The 12,889-nt window shown below is 38.2% G+C and overlaps 1 protein-coding gene across 4 annotated transcripts in view; it reads right to left on the bottom strand.

Moving 5' to 3' along the window:
* EYA3 (EYA transcriptional coactivator and phosphatase 3) overlaps positions 1-12,889 on the bottom strand; it is a 96,571-nt gene that overhangs the window by 38,741 nt on the left and 44,941 nt on the right. For 3 of the 4 annotated variants that reach the window (XM_007459068.1, XM_007459066.1, XM_007459067.1), the window contains exons 4-6: positions 12,202-12,281; positions 7,328-7,394; positions 4,349-4,485 (exon numbers count right to left, since the gene is read on the bottom strand). In XM_007459068.1, the coding sequence (XP_007459130.1) occupies positions 4,349-4,485; positions 7,328-7,394; positions 12,202-12,281 (284 nt within the window). The remainder of the gene's footprint in view (positions 1-4,348; positions 4,486-7,327; positions 7,395-12,201; positions 12,282-12,889) is intronic. The other variant, XM_007459069.1, reaches the window with a different exon arrangement.

Genomic DNA, 12,889 nt, shown 5'->3' with positions numbered 1-12,889 from the left:
TCTTTCCAGAATTCCAAGTAACAAGCAGCATAACCAAATGGTGTGACTGTAGAGCACTAATGCCGGCAGCAAAGAAGAAATCAAATCCTGGCTTCCTGACTCCTGGTCCACTGTTCTTTGCCTACAAGCAGACTTTCTCAAGTCATTTTAAGTACCAAGAGCCTGATGTAGAGCAGCAGCTGTTCGAAAAATGACAAAGGAAGTCTGCCTCTGAGTGCTGTTCTCCTGCTGCCCCACAGTGGGGTCTTATCACAAACTCTACCCAAGTTTCTCAGCACAAATACTTCTCCCCTATTGGCTAGCCACTAACCAAACTAATCACTTTGCAGTAATATATATCAGAGTAGTGGAAATTTAGAGAAGATTAGTTTGGTTAAGAATCAAAGTACAGGGCTTCCCTGGTGGCGCAGTGGTTTAGAGTCCTCCTGCCAATGCAGGGGACGCGGGTTCGTGCCCCGGTCCAGGAAGATCCCATATGCCGCGGAGCGGCTGGGCCCGTGAGCCATGGCCGCTGAACCTGCGCGTCCGGAGCCTGTGCTCCGCAATGGGAGAGGCCACAACAGTGAGAGGCCCACGTACCGCAAAAAAAAAAACAGAATCGAAGTACATATAAATGCTAAAAAAAAAATGAAAGAATATCTTGTTGATTTAATACCTCAGTGGGATGAGCTCTTATAAATACTAAGTAATTTAATCTGAGTACTTTTGTTAACTATAAGTAGATGCACATTATAGAAAATTGGGAAAATATAGAAAGTGAAAAGAAAAAAATTGCATAATCTCATCACACACACAAAAAATACAGACAGGGCTTCCCCGGTGGCGCAGTGGTTGAGAGTCCCCCTGCCTATGCAGGGGACACGGGTTTGTGCCCCGGTCCAGGAAGATCCCACATGCCGCGGAGCAGCTGGGCCCGTGAGCCATGGCCGCTGAGCCTGCGCGTCCGGAGCCTATGCTCCGCAACAGGAGAGGCCACAACAGTGAGAGGCCCGCGTACCACAAAACAAAACAAAAAAAACCCAGACAATTCTCACTTTTGCATGCGACTGTGTTAACTGAAACCTGTACACATTGGAACTGTGTCCTCACTTTGCATGATTCCTTGGTAACTGAGATCAAATCTGTACTGCCTGTACTGTTAACATTCAGTTTTTCTTCCAAATTATTCTTTATGTACATATTTTTTAAAACTAACTTGGTATATTATATTGTATTTTCAGTTTTATATACTACTTTTTTCAATTAATAATAAACTTTTTTCAAGACACTAAATATTCTTTAAGAATATGATTTATAATGGCTACACAGTTTTCCATTCTATGGATACACTGCAATTTAACATATACCTTTCAATTCGATATGTCTGTTGTTTCCAATCTTTTGCTATTATAAATAATGCTGTGATGAATATTTTGGTAGTAAATTTTTGTGGTTATCTCTAATTAATTCCCTAGGATAAATCCCTAAAAGTAAAATTACTGAGGGATATGGCATGAACATCCTTAAGACTCTTAATACATACTGTCAAATCTCCATCTCATATTAAAGTTCTTTTAAAAGAAGGTAGAACAATGGCAGTTAAGCCAATCTTTTATGAGCCCCTAAAAACAAACAAGTACCCTTTCTCTCACACGTACTCATGCAGATCACTGGAAGTTAAACCTCAAATCCTCATTCTACCATCTCACCAGATTTCTATATAGCTCTGAAAAGATATGACCACCATTCCTTTACTTTTAAAGATTAGTCATAATATGGGCTTCCTAGATTTCCTCTAGACTTTTCTCACTTCTTTAAAAGGAGGAAACTTTTAAATTTCTAACTCAACTGTGAGATTAACTTTTTCATACAGACCTAAATTTATGAGCACTTCTGGAATTAAACAGACTGGGGTGCATTTCTAATCCTAGGCATTTACGAACTGTATGACCTCAGGTTAGTCACTTAATCTTTCTAAGCCTGTTTCCTCATCTATAAAAAGGGATAATGCTGCCACTTACTTTTTAAGGGTGGTCCTGAGGATTACATAAGAAAGTAATGTAAAGTGTGAAGCACTCATTCTCAGCATACTGCTTGCGTAGTAAGCACTCAATATTATTACAATATATTATTATTACTGTATAAATATATAACATACAATCGTATTACAGTAAGATTTTCTAAAGCTCTGTTTATATCTGAAATAAAATAACAGACTAGCTAAACTAGTTTTAGTGCTAACAGGCAACACTAAGATAATAGAATTACCAAAATCTTCACAAGAAAAAAAGAAATGGAGTCTTTTTTTTTAACTGAAGTGTAGTTGATTTACAATACTTTGTTAATTTCAGGTGTATAGTATAGTGATACAGTTTTTTTGTTTTTTGCAAATTATATTCCATTATAGATTATTACAAGATATTGGGTATAATTCCCTGTGCTATACAGGAAGAAATGGAGTGTTTTACATCTGAGTGATATAAAAGAAAAGAAGCCATGTGTTAAAACATAAGAAAATGTCTTTCAAAAATACAGGCACTTTAAAAAGCATTACACACACACACACACACACACACACACACACAAAGTATTATAAACATTTCCTTAAAATTTCCTTAATAAAATTTAAGAATATGCCATACCTATCATTCAAAGGCAAATTAAGCTAATGAACAGTTCTCTCTGAATTACTGATAAGAAAAACTTATTAAACAAGTTTCCCTCACCCCCAATTATTAAACAGAAATAGATTAATAAAAGAGCCTGTTATAACCAATATTTCTTTATAAAATAAACACTGTTTCCTTCAAGTTTTTAACAAGGATCTACCTATTTAAAGAAAGAAAGATTTTTCTTTCTTTCTTTAAAATGAGGGAAATGTTGTGATTATAAAAGATACCATAATATCTAGGACCTATATGCACATGGCATTGTGCTAGGTATTCTAAAATCTGAGTTCAGAGATATAATAGGAGTTTTATTTAACACTGAACAGCAGGAACAATCAACTGTTCAACAATGTCATAAAGGGCTTTTGGCTTTCTAATAAAGAATTTAAATCAAAACAGAGAATAAAAAAAAATGTGAAATACTTTATACTTGCTAGCCAATTGTTAGCCAGCTGTTGATAAACTAGCTTTAATATATGCAAAAAGAAATAAACACAAACATATTCACAGAGTCCTGCTTCCAAAAGGACTGCTCAGTCTTGTCTGGTTAAATATATCAGAAACATAAAATTTTAGTATATACCGACAGGCACGAGGCATGGGTGTACAAACAGGAAAACAAGAGCATTTCTGTTTCTCTTCTCTCATGAAGTTATCAACTACCACTATCATTAAACATAACCCCCAATTTTTGTTTCTAGTAGTTATCAGGAGCTAAGGAATGCTAACAAGCCTCAAGATAAGAAAGCTGTCAGTATCATAGAAGAGTAGCCAAATAGGCCAGGAAAAGTAGGAATCTCAAAACCAAAAGCAAGCAACACCCAGAATCTGTGGCAATCTATTTGAAAGATTTTTCTAATTCCTAGCTAGTTTCAATAAAGGCTACACAGTTATAATTTTATTAACATATTGAATATTTTTTTAAAAATACAGTATTCTCTTAATTTTCTGACACCAGTTCTAGGAAAGCAGGGAAGGGGCAATGAAGCACACTGACAATATCTATCAATTAACACACACACAGAAAAAGCACAGATATTAAGTGCCCAAAGAACCTCAAACTGACTTCTAGTAAATCATTCTAATTTATAGTTCATGTACAAGATACCTAAAACCAAAGAACAAAACTCTCTATGCACATGATACGGTTGTACAAAATTGGGGATTTCCCCCCTCTAAGGAGACTTGCTGGCTCAGCAGAGCAACAACTGATCAGTTTGGGGCAGCAGGGAAGGAGAGGGAGAAATTGACAAAACAGAGCAGGGTTGGTGGGGGCAGAAAACTATAAGGTATATTCCATCTGGAATATGTAGATTACTTGGTTTTAGCAAGAAATTAGCCACCTCAAAATATATTTGTCATCGTATCATGTTTTGTATGGTAAGTCAAATCAACTGTAATTCCTCAAAGAGTTTCCAAGCTTTACAGTCAAGACTTAGTATCCTGGAAATAGCTACATTATGGCAGATAAACAACTGAGTATTGAGAAGTTATGTTTTTATATGACATGCATCAAATATACTGCTGGAAAGTTGCATACCCAACTTCTATCACACCTGTGCCTGAGCAGGTGCTCTGCCAAGAACAACGTGGCATCTCTCAGCTTCCTGATCAGCCGTGCTCGCTTTTGGGGGAAAGACAGAAATTTCTGGGGGATAAAATCAACATTCTTAGCAACTGCTCACAATAGAATGCCTTACCAAAAGGAGGTAGTCCATATGTTTGGGTTGCCTGAGGGTAGACAGCATAGGGTTGAGACTGCTGCAGTGGCTGATACTGAGTCTGCCCAGGGTAAGCAGTTTCCGAAACAGGAACTGAGAGGATATGTGCATAAGGTCTAGAAAAGTTCAAGAAAACAAAAACTTTCATGTGAGAAAAGTAGGGGAAATAGCTAATACCACTAACAGCAAAGAATCAGCAATGAGGAGACTAACCTGCCACATAAAATGTCTCTTACTATGGTCAGAAAGTAGAATTATTTTTTCCTTTCCAGGTTCTACTGTCACCTACCTATTAAACAATTTTACAGAAAATTTAAGTTTCAAATATCTTCCTCCCAAGGTCCAGTTACTATGCCTCAAACATTTGTGGTGTGCCACATGCAAGGCCCTATGTGAGATGCAAGTATGGACTAAACTCGTTTATGCCCTTATGTCTAAATATAGAATAAAACCCTAAAATGACATAAAACTGGACAGAACAGGATTGGCAATTGGCTCCATTCTCCACCTAGCCCTCTGGGCCAAAATAAAGTTCTGAGAGGGAAAGTGGGACTTAGAGAAGAGGGTGAGGCTGGCAGAGAAAAGGCAAGCAACCATAATAGAAAACAAGGGAGTACAGGTGTGGCCCAATATCCCCAGATCGAGCCTATAAAACAGAAGTCACATAACTAATAAAATCCAGGAAGTTCTAGACAGGACACAGAATTGCCCCACTGATACTTAATCCAGAGTACTGCCACTAGTTGGTGCCAACCACATCAGGTTTAGCTAGAGATTTGAACTTAACAGTGAAACTTCTGGGATTTTAAACTAGCTAGATGACCTGGTCATTTTATCCATGGAATAAGATGGTGCCACATTTTATGCACTGAATTTTTAGATACCGGTTATTTTATTTGATAAGTTATGCTGTACTTATAAGCAAGAAAGTGTCATATGCACCATATAGATCATAACAATAAAATAATGGAGGAAAGGGGTGTTTCAGAAAGGAAAAGATTTTTTTCCCCCAGTTTTGGGGAAGAAGAAAATGAAGGAAGCCTATAAAGAAATGGTCTGTGAGCTGAGCAGATAGCATGTGCAGAAATGGGAGAGAAAGGGTGTTTTAGGAAAAGAGAAAAACTCTGGCAAAGGTACAGGGGAAGGGCTTCAGCCTGCAAGGAGCACATATTATATTAAGGCAAAGTATTAAGAAGATAGACAGCAAAGACCTTGAATATGAGGCTAAAAGTGTTCAACTGGGAGTCACTGAAATTGCTGAGCAAAGAATGACAAGATCACAGCTGTTCTTTAATAAAGATTGGTTTGACATTTCTTTGTAAAATGGATTGCGGAGGGTGGTTGAAATAGAGGCAGTTAAAAAATGCAATGGTTTTAGCTAAGTGGTAAGGAGGTCTGCATTAAGATAGAAGGCATAGGGACTCCCCTGGTGGCGCAGTGGTTAAGAGTCCACCTGCCAATGCAGGGGACACGGGTTCAAGCCCTGGTCCGGGAGGATCCCATGTGCGGCGGAGCGGCTGGGCCCCTGCGCCATAACTGCTGAGCCTGCACTCTGGAGCCCGAGAGCCAAAACCGCTGAGGCCCGCCCACCTGGAGCCCATGCTCCACAATGGGAGAGGCTGCCAAAGTGAGAAGCCCATGCACCATGGCGAGGGGTGGCCCCTGCTCACAGCAACGAAGACCCAACACAGCCAAAAATAAATAAATAAAATAAATTTTAAAAAAATTAAAAAGGAAAAAGATAGAAGACATAGCTAATAAGGTGTCCTGAGTATAGCAGGTATACAAATATTTTTTGAACAAATGAATGAATTTGGAATATGCAATATTCACATCTCGGTAGACCCTAAGAGACTGAATTTGAAAATTTCTATTCTTCTTAACCAGATCTGAGACCAGGAAATAGCTCAGGTTGTAGCTGTTAATCAAATCATGTGGGAATGATTTAAAATCTTAGTGACTTCAAATGGATTAACCTCCAGATATGATAAAGATCATAATATCATTTTTTATATAGTGTCTTTATATTTATAGCTCAAATTATTTTCTTATCTTCTTCATAATGATCTCAGAGAATAGGTTCGGTCATTTCACAGAAGAAGAAAACCACATGAAAATGACTGGCCCAAGAATGCTATTAGTGTTAATACCAGGTTAGAATTTGAAGAACTCATTGAGCTGACTTTTCAATTAGCTCATTTTTTTAACTGACGCAAAATTCAAAAGGAAAAGGTTTTCTTTTTATAACATACCCATACATATCACTCACCTCTGCTACCAAAGGTGAGTGTTCTTTATGTACCCTGCCTATGTAAGCACATCAGAATTTATCCCAGTTTAATAAAGCACACTTGTATGTATCTATGTATATAGGCTCACTCTAGCAATGCACAACTGCTGGCTCGATATACACACTGTTCTGCACCTACTCATCTTGGAGATGATTAACTTAGTGGACCTTAAATGCTGATCTTACCCCATGGGGCCCAAAATATTGCCTCTAATGACGTCAACCCACTAAACCTGTTTAATCTCAAGCCTAGTTCTACTCTTCAGGACACTCCTAAAACAATAAATTGAACATAGATTAGGCTGAGAAGTCCCAGTCTGAGGCTGGCTTTAGCTTTTTAAATTGATCTCTCTATTAAAGTAGAGCAAAGACAGAATGATCAGAGGTCAATCAGTAATATGTTTACATCACTAATGGTATTTTGCATTTTTCAGTGCCTATTCATTTTGAGCAAGCTCCTGGGTAACAGTGATCTATTCCAGACAATCAACTTTTTAAAAGGATGTTATATGGACTATATTTAGAGGGAATGAAAAAACTGGAGTAGGGAAGAACAAGAAAGGTGAAAATAAGTTAAATGTCAACTTAATAACTTAAATATCAAGTTAAATTTTGCAATGAATCTAGAGAAAAAGCATACAGATTTTTGAAATAATTATTCAACTTACTTTGCAGAATACATTTGTGAGGTATAATCATTGGATGAGCGAGGGATGTAATCGGTGCATGTCATAACTGAAAGAAAGATATCACCAGGAAAAAGTTAGAACATTTCAAAAATGAAATGGGGAAATTTCATGTCTCACTGTATAGTCTTTCAAACTAAATAACAGAATACAACTTGGGCATCAGAAATTTAGAAAGACTACGCAGTAGGAAATACCTCGCTCTTCTAATAATGGGTTTAGAGACTTTTAGAGACAGTAAAAGAAGCTAGAATGTAAAGGGCATGGTAAAGCGCTCGCAAGTCAGTACCAACTGACCTCTACCTTCACCCATCACTGATCTACAACCATAGATGAAGCAACTTCCTAAGCTCTCAGCTGTGCTCATAGGCAAACTTAAAATGCAAGTTTTAGGTCTAGGAAACCACATTATACTTCTTCAGCTTATTCATTCTCTGGGTGCTTACCCTATTTTGAATAAAAGGTCATGAGAATGACTTGCAGGAAGACAGATCTGGAGCAAGAACTCAATTTTATTAGAAAACTGTAGCTACTGCTGTATATAATCAACAGCAGAAAGACGTAAGTATGCTTCTGTATTACTATTTTTTCAGCTTTGTAGTAAAGGCTTTATGTTTGGCAAAGCAGACACACACCTGAGGAACTGATGTAATACTCTGATAAACCATCAAGTAAAGAGACTTTCACAGCTAGTGCCCTCTTTACCTCTGTGACTTCATCCAGAATAGATACCGACATGAGGCTTGACCCTAATCATTTCATCTGGGATAAATACTGTAAATATTCAACTCAAGTTTGACAGATAGCAGAATCCTATTCATTAGCACTATTTCAGTCCATATTGTAGACAGAGTAACATCACAGAGCTTCTACCAGACTCCTCAACTGTTCAAACTTCCTTCAACAACTATAAAGGAGGTTGCTCTACTGTGATTAGGGACTAAGGGTGAACCAACTAACTTTATGTCCAGCTGGGTTCCCTGAGTGTCTGACCCAAAGAGGGAACCCTGATCAAGATCAGATGCAGGGACAATTCATACCCAACAGTACGATAAATCATCATCTGTGAGTTTATCAGGAATCTTGCCCACTGCCATTGTTCAAAATCTTAGAAAATACTTAATGGCAATTTGCAGATTATGTTAATCCATAATCACTTTGACAAAAATGAAGGGGATCTCAATTAGATCTAAAGTTCTTAGCATTCATCACATAGAATGGAAGTTCATTTGAAATTCTACATAATGGTTCCTTCTCTGCTTACAAGTACATTCAAAAACCCAAACCCTTCTCCTCCTCTGATTTACTTTAATTCTAGAAGAGGTCCACAAAACATCCTGGGAGATCTAGGCCAATTTTTACTTCTCTAGAGAATGAATGAGCCTTGATCTTTGCAGTACTTGGGAACTATGAAAGGCTTATGAAGAGTCAGGGCAAGGGACTTCCCTGGTGGTCCAGTGGTGAAGAATCTGCCTTCCAATGCAGGGGACGAGGGTTCGATCCCTAGTCAGGGAACTAAGATCCCACATGCCAGGGGCAATTAAGTCTGCGCGCCACAATGACTGAGCTTGTGCGCCTCAAAAAGAGAGCCTGCGTGCCGCAAACTACAGAGCCCACGCGCCACGAGAAAGAAAAGCTTGCGCGCCACAACTAGAGAGAAGCCCACGCACCGCAACGAAGAGCCCACATGCCGCAGTGAAAGATCCTGCATGCCGCAAGGAAGATCCCATGTACCGTAACTAAGACCCACTGCAGCCAAAATAAATAAAGAAAATAAATAATTAAAAAAAAAAAGAGTCAAGGCATAATCTGCTTAAAATCTGTAACTTCTCTGTCCCCTTGCCAAGCTGTGGGACAGCTGCCTTCCTACTAAATTGCAAAAGTATTAAGATCATTATTGTATGTGCGCTACATACCCAAGTCTTCTGTTCCCCTGTGACAAAAAATTGCATGTGAGGTGGGATAATCAAGTTTCAATGACCTATGTCAGCTACACAACAAAGCCAGACCCCAGAATAAAATTACACAAAATGGAAATAGAACCCAAATTCCTTTAGCTTTGTGTAAATAAATCTGGATGTGTTTAACTCTGTACTGGTTAAAAAAAAAAAAGCAGTGGAGATGAAGCAAAACCTTGAAATATATCCTGAAGGTAAAACTAACACGACATCCTGATGAATTTGTATGTAAGGAATGAGGAAAACGAGAATACAGGATAATTTCTAGGTTTTCAGCTTGAGTAATTAGAGGAATAGTGAAACCACTTCCAAATATGGGGAAGTTCGGGAAGAGAACAGATTTGGTGAGGGCTAAGGGTATAAAAAGCTTTCACACATTTTAAGTATGACTTTCCTTTTAAATATCTAAGTGGAGATGTCAAGTAGGCAGCTGGACTCACAAATGAAATTAGGGGAGAAGTCAGACTAGAAATACAAATTTGGAATTCGTTAACAATGTATAAAACATTTAAAGTAATGTAGTAATGGATGAGAGGATGCAGAAAGAGCAAAGATGGTAGACTAGAACCAAACCCTGAGGCCCACCAACATTCAGAGTTCAGATAGTAGAAGAAAGGCCAGCAAAGGAGAAAGGTGCGAGAAAAAATAGTGGGAGGCAGGATACAAGGAGAGAAATGTCCACTAGAACTAGCACTTTCAGTTACTGGAAGTAACTAATGACCTTGACAAAAGCAATTTCATTGGAAGAGTGGTGACAGAAGCTAACTTTGAGAGGGTTGAAGGGCGAATGGGAGGTGAGAAAGCAAGTGAGGGCAACTCTTTTCAGAGGTTCCAATGGGTCATGGAACAAAGAAAAGGTCTATATCTAGTGGGGGATGTGGACCCAAAGGATGGTTTTGTGTTTTAAGATGGTATATACTGAATCATGTCTCTTTACTGACAGGATGGATTAAGAAGAGAACATGACGATGCAGAAATGGTATTAGGATAACCAAAGTACCAAAGTCCTTGGGGGAGGTGAGAACAGATAGGGTATGAAGCACAAATAAAATGTTTTACCTTTCACAGGAGCAAGAATACTATTCCAATTCTGACAAGAATGAAGCAAGATAACATGGGTACAAACACAAGTAGCTTTGAAGGTCCGGTGGTGGTAGGATAATAAGGGAGCTTCCTGTCACAGAGAGCTTCTACTTGAGAAGGAGTCATCAGGTAAGCATGAAGAAAGGTGAATGAGTATAGGTGCTTCGAGAGGAAAGAAGTGGTGTGAAATATTAAAAGGTAAAACTCATGAGTAAAATGTAGTAGGGTGCCCACTTGAGGCCCTGTGAGTAAATAGTCAGCTAGGTGTATAATTCATCCAATAATGTTCAGCTATTTGAATGCACTTATAGAGAAGGCAGAGAGTTGGATTAAATTATGACTGGGGTTTAGCAAGAAGAGTACAAGAGGCCAAATTATTGAATATATTTGTAAGGGAGTAATTATAATAAAGAACCATAGAATCTATGCTGAGTAAAAAGGGACAGGAAAACAAGAAGGACATTATGGGTATTGGATAGGTCATCTACATGGATGTTGAAATTACCAAGAACAATAAGAGTCTGGATGGAGAAGAAAAAGAAGATCTAGTCTTTAAAGAGCAAAATGACTAGGAGTTCAGAGTCTGAGGTAAAAAGAAGTGTGGGGGAGGGGCACAAATATAGACTTCAAAGGAACTAGAGTTTTTGAGGAAAAAAAGAGAAATGCTTTTCAAGAAGCAAGAAGACAACTTACCTCTGGGCCCTGAAGTATAAAAGGAACAGGCCTTTTACTTGGGGATGAGTGAGATATTAAAAAAATTAGAGTAGACACTTTTCATTGATTAGAGCAGTTTCCCATATGTATCAGAATTAGCTATCTTCTTGAAAATGCAGATTCCCATCCACATCAGGTCTACTGATAATCACTGAAGATGAGGCTAGAATTCTACATTACAAACAAGCACTCCAGATGACTCTTAGGTATGCTGAAAGTTTGAGAACCACTGGAACAGCATCTTTGAGGAAATAGTATATACAACTCAAGACATACTATTTTTTTTTTAAATAGGCACACCATTTTTTAACACATGGGAATTATACAAGGTTAAGCATAATCATTTTAAGATATATCCCCCAAATAAATGTCTTTTCAAGAAGTGTCTTACACAAATTTATCCTTTTAAAGTGTGTGGGAAAATATGGAAGGGCACAGCTATTGGGTTGGCCAAAAAGTTCGTTCGGGTTTTCTCTGTAAGCTCTTATTTACTTTAATTTCAAGGAGGACTATTTGCCCTATGGAGCATACCACCATGATATGTCAGAGAAAGCTCATGTCTCCACAGGAAAAAAAAAAGAACATTCTCCAAATTTTTGTCTAATGTGTGAATATAACTGTTCTACAAGAGAATAAGGGTTGGTAAGTGGATCCCTGAGATGGATCTCCCTCAGGGCCCAGTATCAATCTTGGGCTCTCGGGGGATTACTTTTCTTTTTTTTGGCCTAGATGGATAGGTAGAATTATTTGGTTATTAGGAAGGTAGAAAAATATCTAGCCCTCTGGAGGAACAGTCAGAGGTTGGCCCACAAACTTTTCTGATTTTGAGTAAGGCACTATTTATTACCTTTAGAACATCCAACCTCGAAACAAAAACACAATCACCAATCCCTGGGGAGTGAATTCCTGTGATTTTGTTCCTTAGCTGGTATGTCAATAAGGCTTATAGGAGAGCACAAGGATGAACACACAAACAAGGCAATGAAAGGATTCTGGATATTCTGAGACAAACAAGGCAATCAGTGAAAACCAATTATAAAAGAATAGCATCACCTGGTCACAGAAACACCTCTTCCAGGGTGCACAGAATATGGTACTTACTTTCCTCCGACATGGTAAGGTTTGAAGCAAGGCTTGAAGTTTCAGGTTTCTGATCATTGACTTCGGAGTTGCTTACTTGACTGGGAAAACCAAAATGAATACATTAGCCCCTGACTGACCTGCTGCATTGCTAAAAGTGATTAAATCAAACCCTTTCTTCCTAGGTAAGTTAAGAGGCAAGGTAAGTCTACTTTATGAAATACTTATTCTTGGTTTTTAGCGGCTACCTAAAGAGCTAGGGCCAGGGCTAGTACCTTCAGCAGTCTACTGTTCTTCGTCATCACTTCAATCTTTGTATCACTCGGAAATTCCACCTAAGCCACAGGCAAGTCAGATTTTCTCTGAAGACCACATGGTAAAAGAAAAATTCCACAACACCAAAAACTGCTGTCACTTTATTTCCAAAGTACCAAAGGGAAGTAGGAAGATGCTTGATTTCAGACAATGGTCCTCATAATCACTTGACAAGTTTTTTCAAATCATACATGCTTGCTTCCAAGAAGGGGTTCTAAACCTTAAAATGGTGCATTCTGCTGTATTTCCTTCCCCCAATTAAAAATAAACAAATTTTTATTTGTTATCATTCCCAAAACTTAGCAACATCTTTTTTAAAAAACTTATAAGACAAATTAAGAGAAATTGTAAAAGATAAGTCATGTAAACTGGGAGGACAAGTCATTATGTTAGA

Source organism: Lipotes vexillifer, unplaced genomic scaffold (assembly GCF_000442215.2).
Source record: "Lipotes vexillifer unplaced genomic scaffold, Lipotes_vexillifer_v1.1 scaffold496, whole genome shotgun sequence".
Lineage (NCBI taxonomy): Eukaryota > Metazoa > Chordata > Mammalia > Artiodactyla > Lipotidae > Lipotes > Lipotes vexillifer.
Note: the sequence above shows the minus strand (reverse complement) of the source record. Positions and strands in the feature narration are given on the sequence as shown.